Source organism: Manihot esculenta, chromosome 14 (genome assembly GCF_001659605.2).
Source record: "Manihot esculenta cultivar AM560-2 chromosome 14, M.esculenta_v8, whole genome shotgun sequence".
In the NCBI taxonomy this organism is placed as follows: domain Eukaryota; kingdom Viridiplantae; phylum Streptophyta; class Magnoliopsida; order Malpighiales; family Euphorbiaceae; genus Manihot; species Manihot esculenta.
Window position 1 is genome coordinate 19,146,845 of NC_035174.2, and position 27,558 is coordinate 19,174,402.

The 27,558-nt window shown below is 39.1% G+C and overlaps 1 protein-coding gene across 1 annotated transcript; it reads right to left on the minus strand.

Moving 5' to 3' along the window:
- Nucleotides 1-1,582: 1,582 nt before the first annotated feature.
- On the minus strand, nt 1,583-26,254 carry LOC110600552 (protein ACCELERATED CELL DEATH 6). The gene is made up of 6 exons (XM_043950123.1): nt 25,482-26,254; nt 24,418-24,923; nt 18,928-19,002; nt 17,010-17,468; nt 3,652-3,797; nt 1,583-1,775 (listed from the first exon to the last, which is right to left on the minus strand). The coding sequence occupies exons 1-6, from the start codon at nt 26,074-26,076 to the stop codon at nt 1,622-1,624; spliced, it is 1,935 nt and encodes a 644-aa protein (XP_043806058.1). The 5' UTR covers nt 26,077-26,254; the 3' UTR covers nt 1,583-1,621.
- Nucleotides 26,255-27,558: the final 1,304 nt, after the last annotated feature.

Sequence of the window (27,558 nt, forward strand, 5' to 3'; positions counted from 1 at the left end):
AAATTTTTTTAGTGATTTTTATTTGTTTCCTTTTTACCATATATATATGAAAGTAATGGCCAATTGCAGAGGTGAATTTTTAGTGTTTAAATCTTTATTTGTTTCACAAACAATATTTTTTCATGATAAATACTTTTTATATTTTCTGATATTTGAGATATTTAAAAAATTTAGTAAACATAAAATATTTTTTGAATTAAAAAAAAATTAAAAGAATTTCTCATTTCAAAATATAAAGTTATTTTCTTTCACTTTAAGAATTTTATTAAGATTTTTATATATAAATTTATTAATATATTTTATTTTTTATATTAAAATTAAATAATAAAAAATAAATTATTTTATTAAAAAATATTTTTTAAATATAAACTATTTTCTGCAAATAAACGAAATTTAACTCAAGCTACTAATTTAGCGATTGTGTGATAGATTAGCTTGAGAACATGTACAAATAATAAACAAGGAGTCCTTATAATGACCAAGCTATGATTATATAGGAGAACCAATGTTATGATTAATTATTAAATCAATAAGTAATTTAAGATTTTTTTTGTCAATAAATCTTTTTATTGCCAATGAACCAGACTGTACAAAATGTAAACCTGGTATATTATAAATAAATCATAAATTTGGCACTTCAAAATTTTGAATATGTGGATATAATCTATAGACAAAAATACCATTTAAATCCTTTTATTATTTTCCTGTCTTTTATACTATGTTAAAGTTTAATATAATATTAAATTTAAAAAAAAGTATTTTATCTCGATAATAGATTTTTCTAATGTTAATTCAAATTAGGAGAATCAATCAACTTCCAATGTTGAGAGATTTGCACTAACAGATTTAGTCTAGTGGGGAGTGCATTTGAGTAAATCTGAGAGATTTCAGGTTCTGCTCCCCCAATCCCTAATTTCTATTTAAAAAATAAAATACTAAGGGATTTAAACTCAATTTTCATGTTGCAAGTGATTCAACATTATCAAAGTAATCCATTTCGTTATAATTTCATTTTTTTATTGTTTTCTTTCTATTGAAAGATTCAAAACTCTAAATTAGCATTTTATTTCAATATTTATTAAATTTTAATACCGACGAGTATTTCAGTTGTCCTCATCATTTTACAGACAAATTACATTACATGGGAGTGGGAGTAATGAAATTAAAATCTCATGCCTAAGAGAAATGCATGGAAATTTAAATGATATTTTCTTAGAGTATAAAAGAGCCTTGAAGCCTAGTGTAAATGTATCTGTATAAACATGAAAGATCTCATATTCTACTTCCTCAATTTTCAATCTCCATTTGAAAAAAAAATCTTGAATTGATGGACAAGCTTTTCTTACCTTACCCATTAATCCATTTATTCAAACTAAGTGCAAATCCTTGAGCATCAATCCTCCAAAAGTATTCAATTTATCCATGTAAATACATGCATGACATTCATAATACATATGTTAAACATTTTTTAGAAAGTGACATACTATACATGCACTGAGAAGCTAATAGATGGTTTTATTCATGTAATTTGGAGATTAACAAACAGTTCAACTTGTTAATTCTTCTTTGTCCAAATAAATATATATATTTTTACATCTTTATATTATTTGAAATTAATACATTAAACACTTGTATTAAAATTGTGACCTGTTGAATGCCTAAATTTATAAAAATTACAAAATTTAAAAATTCTTTTAGTCACCAGAATAAGCCGTTGCCAACGCCTTTCCTTGATATTCTCCTTCAACCACCAGCCTCCGCAACTTATCCAAGCGCTTTAATATTAAAAATATGAGTAATTAGCCATGGGCTTCAATATTAAACTAATAATAATTAATGAACAAAATTATTGATACTTTATCAAGCATTTAGATATAGGTAGGGTGAGCAGTATTTGGTTTAAACAAAAAAAATTGATCAAATTAAATCGATTTGAAAAATTGATTCGGTTTTTTATACATTTTAATTTGATTCAGTTTTTAATTTCAAAAATTTTGGTTATTTTAATTTGGTTTAGTTTTGATTAGAAAAAATTGAAAAAATCAAACCGAATCGATTAGTAATAATAATATGTTTTTTCAAAAATATAGAGAAATTAAATCATATTAAGATTAAAATATTTTAATTAAATTTTAAAACACTAAAAATAAAGTGTAAAATATAAAAAAAAATTAAAAATTGAAACCGATCAAATCAAACCGAATCAGACCGGTTCGGTTCGATTCTGTTTCTGACCAAAATCGGTTCGGTTCCGTTTTCATAAACACTAAAATTTTGGTTTTCGATTTATTTGGTTCGGTTCGGTTTTGAACCGAACCGACCGAATGCTCACTAGGGCTGTGCAATCGGTCGGTTCGGTTCCGAACCGAACCGAACCGATAAAACTGAAAACCGATTTGTTAAAATTTATAAAACCGAAAAAACCGATTATGAAGGTATAACCGAACCGAATCGAACCGATAAAAATCAGTTCGGTTCGGTTCAAACCGAAATCTGTATTTTTTTTTAATTTTTTATTTCTAATTTCAACAAAATAATTTAATAAATATTATATTAAAAACCATGGCCACCCCCACCCAGAAGTCGCAGATGAAAACTCGCAAACTCGCAAACTCGCAGCCCAGATGAGACTTCTTCACCGTCTTCATCCTCACCATCGTCATCGTCGTCTCCGCCTTCACCATCATCATCGTCGTCTCCGCCTTCACCATCGTCATCGTCGTCTCCGCCTTCACCATCGTCATCGTCGTCTCCGCCTTCACCATCGTCGTCCTCGTCGTCATCCGCCGACTGAACCGGTGGCCCTCTGGAGGATTGTAAGACCTGAACCTCGTCGTCTTCGTCGTCCTCGCCCCCCTCATCATCGTCTTCGTAGTCTTTGTCGTCCTCATCTTCGTCACCGTCGTCGTCCTCGTCGCCATCTTTCCGATTCGACTATGAGAGTGTGGAGAGCCCAGGGGAGGAATCGAGATTCGGGAGAATAAGGGTGGGGGGAATCGGGAGATTGGAGAATGTGGAAAATGGGATGGAGGGGTTCGGCGAAAGGTATGGAGGGGGTTGGGCGTTGGGGTGCTGGCCTGTGGGTTGGGTTGGGTTGGGTTGGGTTGGATTCGGTTTTTCGATTTGATCGGTTATTTAACATATTTAAACCGAACCGAACCGAAAACCGAATAATTTTAAATTTACTAACCGAACCAAATCGATCTTTCCGACTAACCAAACTGATAAACCGAATTTAATCGGTTCGGTTCGGTTTTTCGGTTTAGACCGAGAATTGCTCAGCCCTAATGCTCACCCCTAGACACAGGTTGCATATATATTGGACCTAACCGCACTTCAATCCAACCGAATGGTTAGCGTTAGGTCTCAACAACTCATCATGTCATCCATGATGGGCAACAACTCAAATCACCCAGAGATTTAGAGATTGGGTCTATCTACTTTACAAGGACACGTTACTCTGAAATTTGGTTATAGACTCCCAGTATGAATCCAGCTCTTGACTAGTAGGAGGTATATAAAATAGAAAAGGAATTCCAAATCAAAGTGTGACTAGAATTCCTAAAGCTATTTATACTCTTTGAATATAAATAGCATACACACAATTAGTAGGTATGATTATTAGAAAAAAAAAAAAAAAAGACTACTTACAGAGTTAAAATCCTTGTGGCATCATCATCAGCATCAGCATCAGCATCGCTATCACGAGGAAAATCATATAGTAACCTTCTAAAAATATAAAACAAAATGAGGAAGAAACTCAAACCAATGGCACAAGTAGTAATAGCAAGCCCTAAGTGATGATCTGAGATCCAATAGAATAGGGTTTTTTCAGGGTTTTGCGTTACAGAATAAGGCTTAAAACTTTCTGAGGAGGGGACTCCTCTTTTATACATTGTCTTGCTTGCTGGTGACGTGTAAAGGTCTCTCCAGGATTGGGCCACGCGTCTCTGCCATACAGATTCGGGTGTACTAGGGTATCAGCTGCCTGTTACATGCGTAACGGCCTCTGATTCTCCTCATGCGTACGTTCGAGCGGATCTGCCAGGCTGTCTGGCGAGTACTGTTCTGGGCCCCGGGCTGGGCCGAGAGTTGGGCTGGACGCTGGGCCTGAGTGGGGTCTGCTGGTCAGGGATCAGGCTGGACTGAGTGAGGAGGCTTGGTTAAGCCCGGCCCGGAAGCTGGAATGAGCCAGGCTTGTTGGGGGGTATCAAGTACGTGGGCCTCTGTGTCATGGGCCTTTGGCTGTGGTCAAGCCCCTGTTCTGGGGTGAAGAAATCCAGCGGTCATCAATTGCCCCTTCACCTTCTCGGGAGTTATTGCTCCAACTGCCGAGGGGGTGAATATCAAGAACCATCATGGCCGCGCCTGTTCGTGTCTAGGTGTCTTTATAATACTCTTTCATTTTTTTATCTTTGCGCAGTTTCTGAATCCTATCTGCTCTTTCCTCTTTCGGACTTTGCTTTATTCTCCGCGTTCCCGGTTATTTTTGCTTTCCTGTCATTGTTATCTGGACATGTCTTTTCTTTCCTTTCTCATGAATATCTTTGAAGGATTCTGACAGCATTAATTGAGAATTCGGCTCTACCTTGTCCTGCAAAACATAAACTTTTGGATATATATATCAACCTCGCCTCTTTATTATTCCCAGGCACTTTGTTGGAACAGAGAGATTTTCTTGTTTTATCTGTGAAGGATCCATTTGGTGCCTTCTTCAAGCGGGCGAAGGCGAGCTTGATATTACATTGCTGTGTTGCCCCAGGAATTTGTCTTAATCTTACTTTTATCATCTCGACGGAGAATTGCGCTAACTTATCTCTGTTTTGGGACTCTTTCGTAGTACCTGAGACGAAGATGAGTCAATTCAAAATTTCAGAGGAGTGGGTATTACCTCTAAGGAGTTTGAGTGTTGCTTTGGGGATCCGTCTGGTAGGGCGGTTGATGGGTGGGACCATTCGGCAAGTTGCTGAAATTATTTTGCCCAGATCTTCTGGCCGACCTCCCCCGTTGTTGCCTTATTTGGATATAAATGGAAAGGGCTCAAGTGCTCGGCTTGTTGTTTTCTTTGATGTGAAGCTCCAGTATTATTAGTCTCTTTGATGTGAAGTACCAGTATTACGCGAGACTAAGATCTGCTACACTCAGCCAAGCTTCTGCTGGTACCTTCACATGTTAGCCCGACGATCCTTCTGAGGTCGTAATCTGAAGCCCGTGTTTTTTTATGCGTGATATACACACAGCATATGACATGTGAGTTTGTCACGCGTATCACACTTGGGCAACCGAATGCCGACCTACAGAGGATCCATGGGAAACGCTTATGAGGATTAACTTCTTGGCTTTCTGCAGCTCTTTCTGCCAAACTCACATATCGAGCTGCGAGAGTTTCTCCGAACCGAAGGCCGAAGTAGTAGGATAGGTGATAACGATGTAATTGTTGATGATGATGCATGTGGCTATGTAAATCCTTTAAGGATAGTCTTTCGTCCCGTAGTGTAGGCCTTTGTAACGTGCTGTAATGTGCTTTTCTTTTAATGAAGTTCTCGTTTTCGTTCATACTTGAGTTGTTCTTTCTCTACCATGGATGGAGTACTGAAACTGCTTTTCTTCGTAGCTTTAACTGAAATTTGTTTTTTCCGAGCTGAACTAACTGTACTCGTGAGCCGGACTTCGGATCCATTTAGCCAACTGGGCTCTCGTATTTCCAAACTGGGTTGCCTGACCGATCTATGAGCTTGGTCTCTACTTAGATGAATTGAGCTTTGAGTCTCCTTCATCCGGGCTCTCAGGTGCGTTGTCCGAGCTAGACTAGCCGACCTGAGAGCTCTGTCTTTCGCTTAGTAAAATGAGCTCTGGGTTTCCTTTAGCTGGCCGGGCTCTCAGGTCATGTTGTCCGAGCTGGACTGTTCCGACCTATGAGCTCGGCTTCTGATGAGTTGAACTCTAAGCTCTCAGCTCAGCATAGATCCGAGGTACCCTTGTTTTAACAAGTCAAATCTTATATATTCTATGTGATGAGTAGGTCTAACCTTGGTGAAGTGATGAATCTTGTGGGTTAAGTTGTCTCGGCTGGAGATCAGGTCTGAACAAGTTGGGCTTGCCTGGGCCTTTAAGTGATGGGCTATCATTGTGGACCTGGCCCTTGATAGATGTAGACAAGCCCAATCGATCATTCTTTTGCCCCTTTACCTTCTCTCCGGTTATTGCTTAACCGTTGAGAGGGTAAACTTCGAGAGCAATTAATGATCGCGCCGCTCCAAGACAAAACTGTTCAGATCAACGTTCCGTCTCATCATTGCCTTTCATTTCGAATTCCTTCTGTCTTCTGAAGAAATTAGCTCTCTTCTGCTCTCTGCCTTCCTGCGACTCCCTTTGCGTTTTTCACCTTATTGTATTCTCAGGTACGCTCCCTTGTTCTTCAATGGCAAGTTCAAAGCTTCCTGATGTTGTTAACCTTGAGTCGCGTATTACGTCTTCCAATATAACTGATTACATCTCCCGGAGGCTTCTAGACACTCCGTTGTATTTTATTCGAGCACCTCGTCCAAATGAGAGGATAGTTCTTCCCTACCCTCCCCCTCCTAGTTTAGTGGATCCTCAAGAGGGTCGTAGCATAGTGTTTTTCCTAAAGCAGAGAGAATTTGGTCTACCGTTTCCTTTTTCCCCTTTCTTTGTTGAGGTCTTTGAATACTTTGGGGTAACTCCTCGAATGTTATCCCCAAATTCTATTTTATTCATGTCCTGTTTCGAGTCTATCTGTCTGTGTTGGGGCTTCACACCTACGGCCTGTCTGTTTGTTACTTTTTTCCGCCTGGTTAGGGCGAAGCAGAACTTCTATTATTTTTCCCCCCGCAATGGGCTATCTCTTCTTACGGGCTACAAGGATTCTATAAAGGGGTGGATAGAGAATTTCCTTGTGGCGGAGCTGAAACTAGGGTCCTGCCGATCATGGGATGTGGACCTAAGTTGGGGGGAGATCTTTCCGGGCTGTAACGATCTGCCCGAATTGAGTCTTATTGAGCAGGTTGGGCTGCTTCGACTGACTTCCGTTGAGAGGAAGTATGATGTCGAGAAGTGTATGTTTGCGTCCAACCTTAGGGATATCCAGGACACGGGTATAGTGCTTTGTCCGGCTATTCTGTTTCTTCGTTGCGAAGACTATCAGATAATATGCTGATTCTGTATAACTTCTTGTTTTTTGCAGCTTCTGAGGTTAAAATGGACGGCATCAAATTCCCCAAGAACCTTGAGTTGTCTCGGGAGAATATGCACGCAATTTTTGACGCCTTCGGGGATGGGCGTTCTGTAACTGAGGTTGCTATGGAGCTAGCTCAGGTCGCTTCCTCCGAGAAGGTCAGCCGGCCTCCTGTTAAAGCTTCTTCTAGAGCTTCCAAGCCGAGCTCTCACAGCACTAAATCAGCTCGGCCCTCTAGCCGTGGTGGGTTGAGCTCAAAGTCTACTGAACAAGTGGGACAGGGTGCTGCCCATTCTACTGAGGGGGTGTCGAGGGGAAAGTTTAAGTCCCCTGCTGAAGACAAGGAGACTTCTGGGACGGGGATGGAGATCATCCTCCTAGGGGATCAAAGTCCAGAGGTTTCTGGTGAAAGTGCCCCTGCCCCTGTGAGGACTGAACCTGAGGGTTCTGAGGGCATTCCAACAAAGACCGGGGGCAAGCGCCCAGCCTCTTCTGGAAAATCTGCCTCCTCTCCTGCCCGGAAGAAGTCCAGGGTTGCCACAGGATCTTCTCCAGCTCTTCCTCCCATTGGGAAAGGGAAAGGTGTTGCGGCTGACCCTTCATTGCCTTCTCCTGGCAATTCTCTAAAGACGTCGGGTATTACATCCGAGTCTCCGGCCAGTGCTGTTGCCGACCTTCTTAGGGAGCAAATGTTTGGTGGAGCCACAGAGGCCTCGGATCCACGCCTTCTTGCTCTGACCGGCCTTTTAGCCAGCTTTACCAAGGAGCAAGCATCCTTCCAGTCTCGCTCTCGTGAGGAGCTCGGATCGTCCATTAGGGAGATGCTTCTAATGGTAAGTCATTTGTCCCCTTCCTTTCAGTTTGCTTTGTCTCTTTTTCTTGACGGTTGCTTTTTCATGTTAGGTGACGGGCCTCTTGATGGAGGTGGATATCCGTGATCGCTCCCTTCGGGAGTCCGTGGATCGCTGAATTGAAGAGGCACGTCTAGAAGAGAATATATCGGCCACCAGTGATGCGAGGGGCAATTTGGTAGCTGCTCGGGAGCAGATCCAGTCCCTCCAGGTGGAATTGCATTCTGCGTTGGAGGCCCTCAAAAAGGCTGAAGAGAAAACAGCCGAGACGGCAAAGCATACCTCGTCCTTAGAAGATGAGTTGTCTCGGACTCGCAATGTTCTCCAGGAGGCTGATGAGAGGGCAGCTACCTTGGAGGTTCGCTGTAGAGGAGTGCTAGAGCAGCTGTCCTCTATGACAGAGGCTCTCAAGGAGAGAGATGAGGCCGTTAGCCAGAAAGCTGAAGTCCAGTGCCAATTTGATGCCTTAAAGGCTGATCTCGAAGGACTTCAGACTCATCTGGAGGAAGTAAAGGCTCAAAAAGAGATGGCCTTAGCTCGGGTGCAGGTCCTTGAGCAGGAGTTGGGCACAAGCTCTGATCATATCAGAGACTTGACTTCCTCGGCTGAAGAGTTCGACCTTCGCCAACAACAGCTGAAAAATGAAGTCAGAGTTTTGGAACGTAAATGTTTAGCCCTGCTTGAGGTGGTAAAGTATACCGAAGGGAAGGCTCAGCTGAAGCGCGATCAGTACATAGCGGAGTATCAGGAGTCTGATGAGCTAAAGGGTAAAATTGAGCGGGCCTGTGAAGCTCATCTGCAGGACTACAAAGATTCTTCTGAGTTTGAGGAATTTGTAGCCGAGGCTTGTGAAGAACATCTTGATGAGTATAAAGCTTCTAGTGAAATGAAACAAGCTATCTTTGATAAGGCCTACCGCATGTATGTAACTGGCTACAATCGCGGTTTAAGAGAAGCTAGACAGGCTCCTGATATTCCTTTGGCTAAGCTTCGTAGGCGCGAAGTGGACTCAGATGGCGAGTCAGTGCTATACGGGGAGGATGATTTCCCTTTGCCCCGAGGAGATTGCCGGAGGGACCGAGATCGGCCAGCTGAGTCTTCTTCAGAGGGATCCGAGCTAGGGTCGGAGGAGGACGATCTTGATTCTGTGAAAGAAGGCCTTCGTCCTGGGTCAGAAATTGCCCCTATTATTGAGAGTTCTGGTCCGAAGGACACCGAGCTTCCTTCAGGGGTGGCTGTAAATAGAAATAGTGAGGGTGTTCTTATTGATGTAAGTCCTTTAAGGACTATTCATCCTCCTTCCTCACCGGAGAAATAAATTGTAATAGTTATTAATGGAATCTTAGTTTCCTTTTTGTTTTTCATATTCTTTGACATTTATCTTTACTCTTCGTATGTGTAATGTAGACTGCATATGCTTATTCAGAAGCTCTAAATTAATCTTAAGTTGTGAGTTCAGCTCTTAGCTGTCGTCTGAGAGATCAAATCTCGTACCCATTTGATGGCAACTGTCATGCTAGTTTTTGACTTCTAGTCCTTCTTTCTTCGTTGTGACTTTGTATATTTATTTTAAATAAACTGATTTAGGCTTCTGATTATAGCCTCAGTATCCTCCTAAGGATTTATGAGTTCTTCTATGGAGGGAGCTCGGCCTTTGTTTTTGGCTTTCGTATCTTGATCTTTTGAAGAAATGAATCTATCCGAGCTAGGAGCTCGGTTGTGGGCTTATTGGTCCGAGCTGGGAGCTCGACCTCTTTTTTTTTTTTTTTTTTTTTTTTTTTTTTGGGGGGGGGCCCTGAAGTCCTTCACCAACTATTCTTACCGTCAGGAGGTCTTACGAGATCCTGGCTGTGCCGGGGTGACCTTGGGGCCTCACCGGCTATCCTTTATTTTGTTTTTCTGGGAGTTCTACGGGATCCCGGTCTTCTTCTTTACTGAGGTCTCTATGTCTTAGGGAGGTTTTCTTTTGCCAGGAGATCTTGGGGATCCTGGTCTTGTAATTCCGGGACGACCTTGGGGATCCTGGTCTTCTGCCTCACCGAGGTCTCTATGTCTCAGTAAGGTTTTCTAGTGCCAGGAGATCTTGGGGATCCTGGTCTTGTGTCCGGGAGATCTTGGGGATCCCGGTCTTCTACCTCCAGGAGGTCTCTATGTCTCAAGGAGGTCTTCTTTTGCCAGGAGATCTTGGGGATCCTGGTCTTCTACCTCCAGGAGGTCTCTATGTCTCAAGGAGGTCTTCTTTTGCCAGGAGATCTTGGGGATCCTGGTCTTGTGTCCGGGAGATCTTGGGGATCCCGGTCTTCTACCTCCAGGAGGTCTCTATGTCTCAAGGAGGTCTTCTTTCGCCAGGAGATCTTGGGGATCCTGGTCTTGTGTCCGGGAGATCTTGGGGATCCCGGTCTTCTACCTCCAGGAGGTCTCTATGTCTCAAGGAGGTCTTCTTTTGCCAGGAGATCTTGGGGATCCTGGTCTTGTGTCCGGGAGATCTTGGGGATCCCGGTCTTCTACCTCCAGGAGGTCTCTATGTCTCAAGGAGGTCTTCTTTCGCCAGGAGATCTTGGGGATCCTGGTCTTCTACCTCCAGGAGGTCTCTATGTCTCAAGGAGGTCTTCTTTTGCCAGGAGATCTTGGGGATCCTGGTCTTCTACCTCCAGGAGGTCTCTATGTCTCAAGGAGGTCTTCTAGTTTTGTTCTTTCTTTTTCAAAGAGAAGTAACACTCTTAATGGAGATAACATCATTGCGTAAAGAATGGCGTTATTTTATTTATTTGTGCCTTTCAGAGTACAATATTTTTCTTTACATATATTTCAAGGGAAGTACCTTTTTAAGTGCTGGATGTTCCAGGCGTGGGGCTCGGGGTTTCCTTGCATATCTTCAATTCGGTATACCCCGGGCTTAACCACTTTTGTCACCTTGAATGGACCTTCCCAGGTCGGTGCTAGCTTGCCTGCGGCTGCTCTTTTTCCTGTAGCTTCCAAGTTTCTTAAAGTCAGGTCTCCCACCTTTAAGCTTCTTTCTCTGACCTTTTGATTATAATATCTTGCCGCTCGTTGTTGATAAGCAGCAGTTCGGACTTGTGCTTCTTCCCTAACTTCTTCAAGAGCATCCAGGTTGCTTCTTAACTTGTCCCCATTGGTGTCCTCACTGAGAAATTGAACTCGATGAGTGGGGATCTGTAATTCAACTGGAACTACGGCCTCTGTACCGTAAGCGAGTGCGAACGGTGTTTCCTTAGTGGGTGCTCTGGGAGTAGTTCGGAGTGCCCATAGGATACTATTGAGTTCTTCTGCCCAGTTTTCCTTTGCACCGTCCAGCCGCTTTTTTAATCCTTGGAGGATTGCTCTGTTAGTGACTTCCGTTTGACCATTGGTCTGAGGATGGGCCACGGAGGAGAACTTATGCCATATGCCCATGTTCGTCATGAAGGTTTTGAAGGTGCTGCAGTCAAATTGTCTGCCGTTGTCTGAGATAAGCACTCTAGGTATGCCAAATCTGCAGATGACATGCCCCCATACAAAATCTATCATTTTTCTGGCTGTGATTGTTGCTATTGCTTCTGCCTCTGGCCATTTCGAGAAGTATTCCACAGCCACTACTACAAATTTCCTTTGCCCCGTAGTCTTGGGGAAAGGTCCCAGGATGTCAATTCCCCATTGTGAGAAAGGCCATGGGCTGGATATGCTTGCTTGAGGAGTGGCAGGGGTCCTGATGGCATTAGCAAATTTCTGACATACGTCGCACCTTCGGACAAACTCTTCTGCTTCTTTCTTAACAGTAGGCCAGTAGTATCCTTGCCTGAATATTTTGTTAGCTAATGTCCCTGCTCCCTCGTGAGCCCCACATAGGCCTCTATGTATTTCCTCCATTACCCTTGCAGCTTCTTCCGGACTTACACACCGGAGCCATGGGCTGGACTTCCCCTTTCTGTACAAAGTTCCCCTTATTACTTGGTAATTGGCAGCTCGAGCTGCTATCTTTCTGGCTTCGTCTTTATCTTCAGGGAGTTCGCCCTTCTCCAAATATTTCAGATAGGGGCTCATCCAAGTTGGGCTCTGGTCCACCTGCAGTACCGTGTTTGTCTTCTTGAAAGCAGGTGTGCGGATATGCTGTATGTATACTTCGTCAGGGAGCTGCTCTAATTCTTCTTTGGTCAATCGACTAAGCAGGTCTGCCTCCTCATTTTCATCCCGAGGTATTCTTTGAAATCTGACAATAACTCCCCGTTCTGCGAGCTCGGCTTCTATGGCTTTTACTTTATCAAGATAATTTTGCATGATGGGGTCTCTGGCTTGATATACCCCCGTTACCTGGTTGATCACCAGTTGAGAGTCACTATTTACTTCGAGGTCGGTTACCCCTACTTCCGAGGCTACCAACATCCCATTCACCAAGGCCTCGTACTCGGCCATATTGTTAGAAGCCTTGAATTCTAACCGTAAAGCATAACACACTTTGAAGCCCTTCGGCCCCTTAAGCATTATCCCTGCGCCGCTGCCCTCAGATCCTGATGCTCCGTCTACATATAGCTTCCAGCTAAATTCTTGGGAAAGCTCTCGCTCTCCTTCCTTTCTAGGCATCTCCGAGGATGATTCTTCCTTCTCCTCGTTGAATGAGCATTCTGCTATGAAGTCAGCCAGCGCTTGAGATTTTATTGCTGTCCGAGGTCGGTATTCCAGACAGTAGGGGCTGATTTCCACGGACCATGCTAACATCCGTCCTGAAGTTTCCGGCCTACGTAGGATCTTCTTTAAGGGTTGGTTCGTCATCACAACTCCTTGGTGGCCTTCCAGATAAACTTTGAATTTCCGGACTGCTAACAACAAGGCATAAGCCAATTTTTCAATGTTCGAGTACCTGACCTCAGTGTCTCTAAGTACTTTGCTGATGTAGAAAACAGGTTTCTGCTCTCCTCCTTCTACCCTTACTAGTACCGCGCTGATTGCCTGTTCTGAGGCTGCCAAATATATCAGAAGCTCTTCCCCTTTTATGGGACTGCTGAGCACGTGAGACGAGCTAAGATATTTCTTAAGTTCCGCGAAAGCTTTTTGGCAGTCTTCCGTCCATTCGAAGTTTGGTACCTTTCTCAACTTTTTGAAGAATGGTAAACACTTTTCTGCTGACTTTGACATAAATCGGTTAAGCGCCACCACTCTCCCGGTTAATCTCTGGACGTCCCTTACGCAGGTCGGCTCTGGCATATTCAATATGGCTTCTACTTTCTCCGGATTAGGCTCAATGCCTCTTCCACTCACCATGTATCCCAAGAACTTTCCTCCCCTGATGAAAAAAGCACATTTTGCTGGGTTTAACTTCATTCTGTATTGATCTAACACCCCAAATATCTCCCTTAGATCTGCTATGTGTTGTTGAAAAGTTGAACTTTTAACCACCATGTCATCCACATACACTTCTACATTCCTGCCAATCTGGTTCTTAAAGATTTTATTCATTAATCGTTGGTAAGTTGCCCCGGCGTTTCTTAATCCGAAAGGCATAGCTTTGTAGCAGTAAGTCCCGTCTTCAGTTATAAATGAGGTTTTCTCCTCATCCGACTTCTCCATTGGGATTTGGTGATAACCAGACATAGCATCCAAAGAAGACATATAATCAAATCCGGCCGTTGAATCGACCATTTTATTAATATCAGGGAGGGGGTAACAATCTTTGGGGCAGGCTTTATTTAGGTCGGTAAAATCTATGCACATCCTGTATTTGCCATTGGCTTTTTTGACTAACACAGGATTTGCCAACCATTGTGGGTACATTACTTCCCTAATAAAGCCTGCTTCTTCTAACTTCTGCACTTCCTCCCGGGTGGCTTGCTGTTTTTCTCTTCCTACTACTCTCTTCTTTTGCTTCACTGGTCTGGCCTCGGGGAGGACATTCAATCGGTGTGTCATCACTTTGGGGTCAATTCCTGGCATGTCTGAGGGCTTCCACGCGAAGGTCGACGCGTGACCTCGGATCAGAGTCATGACTTCACCTTTTTGTTCTTTGGTGAGGTTGGCGTTAAGACTGAAAACCTTGCTTGCATCTGCTTCTGATAAGGGGAAGGTCTCCAATTCTCCGACTGGCTCTGTCCGGGCTTCTTTTGTTTCATCTCTGACCTCCAGAACTTCCGAGTCGAGTGCTTCTCCAGTGGAGCTCGGTTCTGTTACTGTGGCCAAGTATACCGTCCTTGCTTCTTCCTGGCTGCCCCGAACCATTCCCACTCCTTCTTCCGTTGGAAACTTGAGTGCCAAATACCTGATGCTGGTGACAGCTTCAAAGCTAAACAACGCCGGCCTCCTTAAAATCGCATTGTAACTCAGTGGGAGTTTAACCACCAAAAACACCTCATGATGGGTGCGAGCTCTGGGTGCTTCTCCCAAGGTAAGGGCCAGCTTCACCTTCCCTTCTACAAATACCGGTGCTCCTCCGATCCCTTTGATGGGTGACTGGTCCCGAACCAGCTGTTCCTCCGGGATTCCCATCTGTTGGAAAACCCGATATGGCAATAAATTGACCTTACTCCCATCATCCACCATAACCTTCTTCACCCGAAAATTATGAATGACTGCTTTAATAACAAGCGCGTCATCATGGGGCATCTGAATGCCCTGTGCATCTTCTGAAGAGAAAACGATGGCCATGGGTGAGTGTTCAACGATCTGCATGACCTCGCCATTGCTGATCTCTCCTTCCCGGTTTCTCTTCTTTCCTCGACGGCTCATCCGTCCTCCAGTTCCTCCAACAATCATATTAATAGTCCCACTAGACCCATCATTCACTGGTCCAGCTCCGGTTCTCCTGGGCATCTGGGCTGCCGGACTGGGCGGAGGCCTCTGCCCCTCCGGTTTCTTCACAAAATTTTTGAGATGCCCCCTTTTTATCAATCTTTCAATCTCCGCGATTAACTGAAAACAGTTATTTGTATCGTGGCCATGTGTCCGGTGGTACTGACAATACTTGTCAGGATTCCTCTGATCTGCTTCCGTCCTCATGGGTGTAGGCCACTGGAGGAACTCCTTATCCTGGACTGCCATGAGCACTTCGGCTCTGGAAGCGTTAAGGGGAGTAGGCTTCTCAGGAACCCAAGGGGGGAGCACTCGTGGTTCATGAGCCCTGGGAGGAGGGGGGGCCTTTGATCCCTTCTTTCCCAGGCCTGCTTATATGGCTCAGGCCTCTTCCCACGCTTCTTCTCGTGTTTCTCCAGCCTTCCTTCCTCCGGGGCTTTCTCTTTTCCTGCCACCCCTTTGGCAAATCTACTCGTTACTAAGGCGTCATCCTGCCTTATGTACTTTTCCGCCCTCTTCATCAACTCGGCCAGTGAGGTCGGAGGTTTCCTGCTCAAAGAACCAAAGAACTCGGCAGAGGTTGTTCCCTTTTGCATGGCCTCTACCGCCCTTCCTTCGTCGAGCTCGGAAATCTGCAGGGCCTCCGTATTGAAACGGGCGACATACTCTCTGAGAGATTCACCAGCTTTTTGCCTAACTGTTTCCAGATAGCTCGTCTTCCTGTCTGCTGGCACCCCGGCTACGAACCGGCTGATGAAGCGGAGGGCAAGATCTCCAAAACTTTTAATGCTTCCGGCCTCCAGGCTGTTGAACCATGCCCTCGCTGGTCCCGAGAGCGTTGTTGGGAACACCTTGCACATCAGGGCATCTGACAGAGTTTGCAACTCCATGAAGGTCTTATAGTTCATGACATGTTCTCTCGGGTTTCCAGCCCCATTATAGGCCGCCATCGGTGGCATCATAAACTTTTTGGGAACGGTCTCCTGCTGCATTACCTTCGAGAAGGGAGAAGAAGTAGGCAAGGAGGTTTGACTCTGACCTTTCTTACCTAGCTCGGCTAGGAGCTGCTCCTTCAACCTTTTCAGTTTTTGGTTCATTTTCTCGTCTTCTGGGTTGGATCTTTTGCCCAAACTACATTCTTCCTCCTCTGTTTCAGTTCCCGTTTCCCTGGTTGTTTCAGCAGAATAGTCGTCCACCTCTTCATTTTCTATCATCTCTCTTGCCCTTCTCCCATGGATTCGGGCCTCCGGTTCTTCCTCTTCTCCGGCATCGTGGTTGTTAGTTTGGAGGCGGATAGAGGTAGGTCGGGGTTCATCGGTTCTAGGCTCCTCCACTACTGGGAGTACGTTTACTGGGGTGCTAAGCCCCCTCTGTTGCATTATCTGCCCCAACCAGTGAGCAGTGGTTTGCAGCTGGAGAGCCATGGTTTGAATGTCTTGGTTAGATAGGGTCATGGTGGGAGTATTCCCTGCCAAGCCTGGCGAGGGATTAAGAGAGATGGGTGTTTGGTTATTCAACGTCATAGGACTAGAAAAAGAGAACTGCTGCCCCTCTTGGGCGGAGCTTAAGTCATTTGGAATATTAAGGTTACTTTCTTGGTGGTTTGCCATTGTGGATCTCAGTGGGTTTTTGAAAGTGAAAACTCCGGTGATGAAAAGATCTCCTTCGTTTCCCACAGACGGCGCCAATTGATGATCTGAGATCCAATAGAATAGGGTTTTTTCAGGGTTTTGCGTTACAGAATAAGGCTTAAAACTTTCTGAGGAGGGGACTCCTCTTTTATACATTGTCTTGCTTGCTGGTGACGTGTAAAGGTCTCTCCAGGATGGGCCACGCGTCTCTGCCATACAGATTCGGGTGTACTAGGGTATCAGCTGCCTGTTACATGCGTAACGGCCTCTGATTCTCCTCATGCGTACGTTCGAGCGGATCTGCCAGGCTGTCTGGCGAGTACTGTTCTGGGCCCCGGGCTGGGCCGAGAGTTGGGCTGGACGCTGGGCCTGAGTGGGGTCTGCTGGTCAGGGATCAGGCTGGACTGAGTGAGGAGGCTTGGTTAAGCCCGGCCCGGAAGCTGGAATGAGCCAGGCTTGTTGGGGGGTATCAAGTACGTGGGCCTCTGTGTCATGGGCCTTTGGCTGTGGTCAAGCCCCTGTTCTGGGGTGAAGAAATCCAGCGGTCATCACTAAGGAAGGTGTTAGAACTGCATAAGTACCCATCACAAATGCAACCACCATTGCACCCATAGCAAGGATGATAAACCTGAAGGCAATTTTTATTAGCCAGTAGTATTTTGGTCTGTGTCCTAACAATACCATAATGAAGTAGATGAAGACAGAAGACGTAGAAAGAACCATAGCTATGGTGTCTGCTATAATAAATGCTTTAAAAGCTGAATTTCTGCTTAGAATGGATGTTCCTTTCTCTGAATCATTTTTGTCACTTATATAACCACCCGGCAAAGTGAACCCTGCGGCAAACGTCACCGTTGCTACAAGTGCTGCAGGAATTAAATTGGAGTCTCTGGCTTCTTCTGATTTAGCTATCATCAGTTCTGCTTTCTTTTTCAAACTACGCTTCATAATATTATTGATTTTATTCTTCGCCAGAATTTTAATTTTTGTAGAGACGTCCCAGGAGTAAGCAAACTGCAGCATATTGGAATATTGATTACTTTAAAAATGATTACTAGAAAAACGATTTCTAAACTTAAGTATAGCCTTTATGCATTAATCAATTCAATATTTACATAGTCATGTATATGAAACTTTTATTGGTTAACTTTTCTTTTTAATATAACCACAAATATTTAAATTTATTGAGATAAAACATATCTAAGTAAAGTACCCTCTGCAAATATGTATTTATCTATAAAAAATAAACTCTCAGCTTTGTACAATTGAGATGAGTATTTATATTAGCAATATTTAAATTAGTCTCAATCTCAATTAAAATTTAATATAAACTATTGGAAACCGTTCAAATCTAATTGTTATTATTCAAATAAAACTTTCAACTCATAGTGTTATATATTATTATTAATAATTTATATAAGAAAATATTTTTTATTAATAATTTTCATTTAAAAAAATTTAATATTTTAAAAAAATAATTATATTTTAATTTTTAAATAAAAACATATAAAAATATAAAAATATTAGTTTAAAATATATATTTTTATATTAAATTAATTATTTATATAAATGAGTTCGGATAGTAAATACTCTATAAATAAAACTGGAATATAATCCCAACCCATCAAATATTACTTTTCAAATCTGAATTCATTTCAAACCAAGTATAATTAATCAAATTCGTACTACTAAGATTCGATCAGATCGAATATTTAAAAATACAAATATAGTTATTATTCTTATTTCAACACTTATTGATTATAGTAAAAAAAAAAAATACTCATCAACTATGAATTATTTATTATTTATCCGTAAAATATATCAAACTAAATAGGTAATGTGTTATTAAATGGGAAATGAAAGATTCTCAAATTTTAATTCGATTGAGAGGTCGATCATTCATTCATGCTATTAATATAGAAGTAATTAGTTAATAAAAGAGACCAAGAGTAATTCTTCCCTGCATTAGAATGTATACACACAACAAATCAGATTAAATTGGCACTTAGAATATTATTATAAAAAGTCATTTAATGATTTTTAAATGATTGAATGTATAAAAAAAAGTAATTTTTCTGCATTGAAGTGATTCCAAAAAGAAAATACTAATTCTTATATTTTTAAAATAACATTATATACAAACTTTGGAAGTTAACATTTACAAATTTTATATTTTGTTGTTATAACTTTTTAAGATTCTTTTTATCCTAATATTATTAATTAGCACCCGCTGATCTTAATTAAAGCATGATTAGCACAAGGTATTATAACTAATTTTAATTAAGATAAGTGGAAACTAACATAAATCTATGCAAAACGTTTTAAATATCAATTTCTATGGTTAATAATAGTAATAAGAATAATTTTTTTATTTGCTCCAACAGTATTGTCTCTCCCTAGTTAATCTAAGAAAATGATTAGATTAATTTTAAAAGGTTAACAATATTGTAATGGGAGAACAAATGTTTCTAACCTCGGCAGTTTCATCCTTAATCTCTTCATCAGCCATGGTCAAATTCTCAAAATATGGAATACCTTTTGCCAAATCCTGAAAATTAAGACAAAGAAAAAGAGTAAACAAAACAGTGCAAGTTATGTGAAAAGACCACATTTTGCCGATTTCCAACAATTAGAGAAAGTTTTATTTTGAAAAGGAAATCAATTGAGATTGTACATTTTCATTTAAAAGAAAAAAAAAATGGTGGCTATGGAGATTTTACATTAATAATGTGATTTCTTAGACCATATTTTGCAATACTAACAGTTAATATTAGTATTTTAACTAATAACCTATTAGTCAAAAGTTGAGGGGTAGTATTTTATGAACAACTATTTAATCACTTTAAAATAATAATAATAATAGTAATAATAAATATAGCTTTCCAATTGACTTAATAGATTTACTTTTAGTAAAACCGAAAGAATAGATGAAGTGCTAAAGACATTATGATAACAATATCGATTCATGTAGTTATAAGGAGTCCCTGCTTAGAGTGATAAGGTTGTTAACTTTAAGGCTTAGCATTGGAGTGATAAGGTTGGTATCAAATTCAACAATTTGAAACATAAAAATTTTATGTTGGTAACAAGTTATCTAAGGATAACAATTTCTTCACATATGGTAGTTCAAATCTTTTTAACGGTTGTTTTTGTTATCTGTTTTGTTTTTTTTTAGAATTTTCGTAGCAATAAGAATTGTATTTTTTTTATTTTGTTTATGTACCGTAAGTCGATGCCTATACATATGGCCAATATATCGACTAATAATAAGTACAGAGTTTTCATTGAATTACTTCTAGAGAGTTGATTGTCTCAAAACACTTCACTAAAAGTTATTTTTAGTTTTTTTTTTTTCGTTCTTCCTCAATTTGTTTCTTGGTATCAGAGCAGGAAGCTCCTGTGATAATGTCTAATCTATCCTTGAATATTGATGACTTTGTTACCTTGAAACTCACCCAAACGAATTATCCATTATGGAGAGAACAAATTCTAGGTTTAGTAGAGAGTCAAGATCTGATTGATCATATCATGGATGAATCATTAGTTTTACAGAAATTTGTTGTTCCAACCTCCACAACAAAAGAAGATTCCACTTTGCAACTGATACGGATCCAATAGGATAAATTTCTTCGAATGGTGTAGAGCAAACTTATATCATTCAAATGGATCTAAAAGGAGTTCAAAATCATATTCATATGATCCATATATATTTGGAATGTGTTTCAACTCATATGGGGCAAATTTGGTGCAACACTTGCAATCATAGACTTAGAGAGCCTAACCAAACCTATGGGCAAAACTGTGGAAAGTCTAAAGTGAAGATCAAGAAACGCTTTTGTGAAGATTCAACTTTGTTATGATGGGCCTACTATGTTTTATTATTTAAACACTTGTTTTATTTTAGTTTTGTTTGAACTTGTATTCTGGCCATATTTTATCTTTTATGTTTTAGAGTGTTGGGCCATGTTTTAGCCTTATGTTTTAATACTTATGTATTTGATGTGTTATTTTAGCGTGTGATTGGACTTGGGTCTTGTGTGTAGTTCGGCCAGACCTAAAAGGAGTGTCTTAGGGTTTTATTTTCTCTTCTTACTATATAAGGATAAGAAACACTTGTAAGAAACAACTTTTAATCAAAATTTTAAGAATTCTTTTCATACCTTTGGCATGTATTGCTTTGAGTGAGAGTGAGGATTTACTTTCATCAATTGCACCAAAAATCTTAGCTAACTTATCAACTATTCATTGTGGTGTTTGTCGGATTCTCATCTAAATCCTTCGATCATTGGTGTTTGTGTTTTAGCTTCTCTAAGTGTGGGGTGCCATAGAAGGTGGGTTTATCAAATCTTTTGATTTCATATCTACTTGTGCATGTGGGTTTGAGGCTTGTGCCATAGGATTCCACGTTAGTTGGTATTAGAGCCAAAGTGAGGTAAATTCTGATTTATCTTAGGATCTAAATAATAGAGCAAAAGTTGTTCTACCACACCCCTAACCAACCAATGTGATTAGAAATATAGATAATCAAACGAAGGTTGCTCTACTACACCCCTAACTAATAATTATGATTAAAAACATAGATAATCAAGCGATTCCAGCTTCAATAACGCCACAAGAAATTCTTGATAAGTTAGCTAAGCATGGAGGAGATCCATATTAGAACGTCACAAGGTTAAACCTTAATAAATTGCTAAAAAATGGAGAAGAACTAAATATTGTTCATAAAATCATCTTTATTCCTTGGCTCGTATCATTCTCTTCTTCTTCGAAAAGATTCTTCCTCGAATCTTCAACCATAATGACATGAAAAGAATCGACAGACATGGGATCCTCTTTAAATTTAGTATGGCAGTTTGCGAATAAAACACTAAACATTGACATCTCTCCTCTTTTTTTTTTTTTTTTCTAAATCAAACAACTGAAACGATTTTTTTTTTCACTCTTTTTTTATCTCACTTTTAAAAAAAAAAAAAACTCATACTACTAAAATAGAAAAAAATTTCTTCTTTGTTTTATATAAATATATCTGATTTTTTTTCTTTGTTTTTTTTTTAAAAGAAATTATAAGATAAACTGATACAAAAATAATAAGATAGAGTAAAAAAATAATAAAAAAAACTTACGAAATAAATAAATATAGATAAATAGGAATTTATCTATAACCATGCTCTGATACCAACTGATGCGGAACCTAGAACCAACATGTGATCAAAAACCCCATCACACAACTTGACAAAGAACATGACAAATATATCTTCTAGAAGGTTGCTCTACTACACCCCTAACCAACGAATGTGATTAGAAACATAGATAATGGAGCAAAAGTTGTTGTACCACACCCTTAACCAACCAATGTGAGGTTCTAAGTTAAGGGTATAATATAAAGTTTGGCCAAAATCCTGCATAGACCGGTGCAAATTGAGTGACAAAAACAGCATGTACTTGCACTTGCAATGCTAAAATGAAAAAAATAAATTTAATCTTGCATATTTCTTTCTAATGGGAATGATATTTATATTTATTTTGTATCACTAAAAGAGCATTTAAAACTTTACTTTGGCTCATTATACCACCTATAAAGAGTCTTGTTCAAGACGTACTACTGCCAAGGAAATGGTCTCTTATATCATTCTCCATTGCAAATTGTCATGGCTTATTTAGTCTTTGTTGTTTAATTGGTGGAAGTACTTTTTTATCTCCCTACTTATATATTGAGATCTTTTATAACCAACACTTATAAATAATAAAATTAAAATATAAAATTTTAATATGGTCCACTCTCTCAATATAAAATTATGTCCACAGACATTCTTCTTTCACTATTCTCAATAAAAATATCTAATACAAGCGCAAATTATCTATCCATCAACTTAATTATACCTAATCTGTCTCTCACTACAAACTACTCATAGTAAATATATGAATTAGTCTTTTTTATTCAACTCTTGGAATAACTCAATATATTTACTATAATTATATTGTACATCACAAAGGATGTCTTCAACTGCATGGACAATATAACAGTCCGACCCAAACTAATTTAAATAACTTTTAAACTATTTTTCACTTGATCTAAAATGATTAACCCAAATTATTTAGTAGTGTTTTACTAGGGTTTTTATATTGCATTATTTTTCTTTGGCGGAGCTCTTGCTCCTGGATCCCACAGTTTTTCCCGCTAAACTTGTGATGTCCTCATCGCAATCTTGCTGTGTTGAATCAGATACAATTGTTAGGTCAGAACTAGACCCTCGGTATTGTAGTTCGCTAGTGTCTCATACGGCTCCACCTCGTCTCGCACAGGTAGCTCTTTTCTCGCAGCGCCACTAGCTCTGCACAATTTTTTCCTGACCCAAAGTGACTCTGATACCAATCATAAAAGTCCGGCTCAAATTGATCTGAATAACTTTTAGATCTATTTTTCATTTAGTCTGAAATAGTTAACCCAAATTATTTAGTCATTTTTTACTAGAATTTATATATTACATTATTTTTCCTTGGCCGCACGATGTGAGATTTTCCCAGCATTAACTGCTCCTGCTTTTGGTAGGGTTGAGCAGTATTCGGTTTAAACCGAAAAAAACGATCGAACCAAATTAATTTAAAATTTTGGTTCTGTTTTTTTATTCATTTCGGTTTGATTCAATTTTTAATTTCAAAAATTTTGGTTATTTCGGTTCGGTTTGGTTTTGATAAAAAAATTAAAAAAACTGAACCGAACCGATTAGAAAACCGAACCGAACCGATTAGTTATAATAATATATTTTTTTCAATAATATGGAGAAATTAAATTATATTAAAATTAAAATATTTTAATTAAATTTTAAATTACTAAAAATAGAGTGTAAAAAATAAAAAATTTATTAAAAATCGAACTGAATCAGATCGGTTCGATTCTATTTTTAATCAAAATCGATTCGGTTTGATTTTCATAAAAACTAAAATTTTGATTTTTGGTCTATACGATTCGGTTTGATTTTAAACCGAACATACCGAATACTTACCCTAGCTCCTGGGTCCAACAAGCAAAGCCCTTCTTAACCTTAGGTTGAAATCTTTCTCTTTTTCAAGGCTGTATTGCATCATAATGGACAAAAACTCCATCTTCATAATTGATAAAGCTAAATTATCTCTCTTCATACTTCTATTTATAGTTTTACACCCTTCACTCCTAATCTAATTAGAAATCTTATCGAGTTTAGGAATAACATATAATAAGAGATATATGTTATCTAGTTTTCCACCTATTAAGAAAGAGATATATGTTATCTAGTTTTCCACCTATTAAGAAATAAGTTTTACACTCTATTTAAGAAAAAGAGTTCTATTAGGAGGGTGAGTAACAAATAACAAAATTCATATTCATTAGAAAATCTCAAAACAAGTTATTCACCTCTCTATCTTATGTTATACTGTAGTGAATATACTATCGTGAAATAAGAAAGTTTTTTTATGATAAAGAGATTACTATTGAGTTTCTGTGTTCTTTAATTCTTCATCATGTTGTTGTTTGGATTTAAACAGTAGTTGCTTCTTTTTTGTATGCAAGTGTGAATCAAGGAATAGCCCTTACCATTCTTGCCTCTAGACTAGATGTATGGAGTTCAAAGCAGGGTGTTCTTATAGAATTCGACTCTCAGGTTGATGTCTCGTGGGCTCTATTTATTTAACTTTTCCCTCCCCATCGATTTTACTTAATTCAATTAGCACAGAAAATAAATTACAGATGTTTTATTTAATTTTTTTTATTTATAAGATATTTAAATTTAATAAATAGAGATTAATTTATAAATATAAATACTCATTAGTAATTATAATAGGTAAGGGAAATTTAAAGAAATTAAGACAGGGATTAATTTTAATTTAAAATATAAATTGTTTTTTGTAAGTTGCCCTTAATTAAATTAATGAATATCTGGGTAAGAAATATGATGATGAACAAGGTATGAAATAGATAACTAACCTTCATCGTAAAATCTCGAGGGATTGTATTGTATAATTTCTTCCAAAGGATGAAGGCATCAGTATCTCCATCAAGTATGAAAGAAGGCAAAGGGAGATTAAAAGCCTTGAATAGATGGACAGGCGTGTTCCCTCCATTATCTTTTCCACTTATAAGGTCTACCAACGATGAATTTTCAAGGATTGCTTCCAGTACTTCATCATTTTCACTAAATACTGCATAGTGAAGAACGTTCCAGCCGCTACGGTCAGTGAGTTTACAACACTCTGGACATTTAGAAGTAATCTCTTTCACTACGTGTTTAAAGCCTTTTAAGGCTGCAATGTGAAGAGCTGTCACGCTCCAAAGATCAGCACCACTGCACGCTATAGATTTATCCTTGTCTAATAAAGTTGCCACTATTGAGCTAGAACCTTCAGATGCAGCAATATGAAGTGGAGTCTGTCCTTGATGATTTTGTGTTTTGGACAAACTACTCTGTTTCTCCAAAAGCATACGTACAACCTCTGAAACAAAGTCAACAACAATAAATTTTGTAGTCAACTTGCAACTAAGCATGGATTTTAAAAAATATATTAAAATATTTTTAATATTTAAAAAATATATTAATTAATCATTTTATTAATTTTTATCATTAAATATTTTTTAATTATTATAGTATAAAAACCTTCGTTAGTTGATCTTTTAGTTTGTTAAGAATATCTACAAATTATTAATTTTATATCAAGAACATTTTAAATTTTTTTATAACACTTACTGCTATAAAATTAATGAATAAATTAATAAGCAAACTTTTTGAAACTTTTTAATATATTTTTCAAAATCAATAAATCAATTAATGATTTTCTCCACACAACAGAGACCAAAGACTAATTTTCTCATATGACTTCTTTGCTCGTTCGCCGGCTACTTTATACAGTTTGGAACTTATTACGATGGTCTAATGCGATTTTCACAATATTATTAAGAAAGAGATTTGCTGTTCATTTTCCGACACTATTAGGCAAATATATATTAAACTAATGGCTTCTATAATTGGTAAATCTGCGATCTACTGCTCATACCTGTATTCCAGCGCCCAACTGCTCTATGTAACACCGTTGCACCATTAATAGAGTCTCCATACTCCAGATCCAGAGATTGTGAATTTAACAATTCAGCCACTATATATGTACATGTGTTATCAACTGCCACATCAAGAGGAGTTTCCCCAAATTCGTTTGCAGGATATTTGAACTCATGATCTTCCTTGCTCAATATTGCTTTCACAACACCCAGACTTCTTCCATTTCTTGCTGCCACATGCAAGGCGGTTTCTTTCATTTTATTTTCCTTCCTTAACATCTCCCTCACTGCTTCTTTGTTGTCTCCATGTAAGGCCTCAGCCTGTCTGATTAGCTCTTCCGCTACATCAGTGTGCCCGTGCCTAGCTGCTATGTGCAACGGAGTATTACCATCACGATTTTCCTGCGTCAACAACTTGGGGCAATTCCCAACTACTTGTTTTATAAACTCGGTGGATCTTTCGCTTAACAAGGAAAGATGAAAATGAAGTATTGTGTTCTCACTACATGTGACTATGCAATCAAGATGATCTAAATGTTCTTCGAATGGATCAAATTTGCCTTCTGCTGCTGCCTTCTGTAAGTCGACTTCCATGGTTGGGAATCTCTTGTGCGGGCAATTAACGGTACGATTTGACTTCTCCAAAAGAAGAAATTTAAAGTGGCAGATTTCAAACAAGGGTGACCTGGGCTGCTCTCAGATTGAAGGTAGTTCAGAATAAGGGAAGCATTCAAGATCTCATCTCCTAAGATTACCATTTTATTTATTTCATTTTAATGTACATACAGTTAAATAATTAATTTAATTAATAAAACATACAATTAATATGGTCTCTGTCCTTTTTTTTCCATGCCAACTAAGTGGGGTAGCGGTTGACGTTGAAGTTGTCAAAGTAAACGGACCACGTTGTTTATTATTATTATTATTATTATTATTATTGTTATTATTATTATTGTTATTATTATTAGAGTAACCTACACTTTAATTCTCAAATTTTAGTATAATTAACGAATCAGTTCCTCTATTTTTAGAACCAAACACTTAATCTCTTTAATCTCCTGTATTTTTATTTTATTTAAATTAGAGATTTTTCTATCTTAAAATATTTAAAAAATGAGAGAAATAATTTAAATTTTATTTAAATTAGAGATTTTTCTATCTTAAACATAAACACCCCTATTATGCATAAAAAAGGCTTATTCCATTTTCTTTCATCCTCGTCATCTTCCTTTCATCAAAACATATAGTGGCTCTTTGTAGCTGAATTCCTTCGGTATTTTGATAATCTCTGGTGCAAAAGAGTGTGTCTTTTTCAGTTGCTTGTACCTTTTGGAAACTATCCAGATTAGAACACCAGCAAACACGGCTAAAAATGCACTAGCGCTAACCACCATGCAACCGCCTCTGGTCCCTACTTACAGAGCTGGTTATAACATAAAGAAGACTTGTTGTTCTTTTCCTAACTAGTAATCAAATCAGAACTAGTGGGAGCCAATGATGATGACGGTAGCTTCACAAAATTAATAGCTGTTGGGTTCATCAAACTAGCCGTTGGAGGCGACGGAGATGATGACCCAGAACCTGAAATTAAGTCAAAGGAAGAACTAAAACTCTACCACTCAATGCTATGGACCTCTGTGCTCGCCTGCATCGATCCGGAGAATTGGCTCTTTAGGTTTAAGCTTGGAGTATGAAATGGAGACTTTGACACTATGATTTGCCCCATTGTACTCGATCCACACATTAACAAGATCACCACTTTTAAGATCGATATTTATAGCTCCTAAATCACTAGCCTATGAAGAAATCATATTTTTTAGATCCAAACCCACATGGTTCCCATTAATGTTTTTGAACTCCACGTCTATGAGTGTATCGAATTCGACTAACACAAAGCCTGAGCTAGAATGATAGAGCCAAATTTAGACTCATTTTCTATATTGTTATTTATGTTAATTTACACATTTTCTGTCTAATTTTGTGATTTTGATCTTATTTTGCAGAAAATAGAGTAAAATCGTAATTTGATAAAAATGGCCTTAAATTTGCCCAAAAGAGGGCAAAAGAGAACAAGCA

Coding starts and splice junctions, on each gene's coding strand:
- LOC110600552 (XM_043950123.1), bottom strand. CDS start 26,076: ATGGAAGTCGACTTACAGAAGGCAGCAGCAGAAGGCAAATTTGATCCA. Junction 17,469..18,927: donor TTAAGGATGAAACTGCCGAG/GTTAGAAACATT, acceptor AATATGCTGCAG/TTTGCTTACTCCTGGGACGT. Junction 3,798..17,009: donor ATGCAGTTCTAACACCTTCC/TTAGTGATGACC, acceptor TCAGATCATCAC/TTAGGGCTTGCTATTACTAC.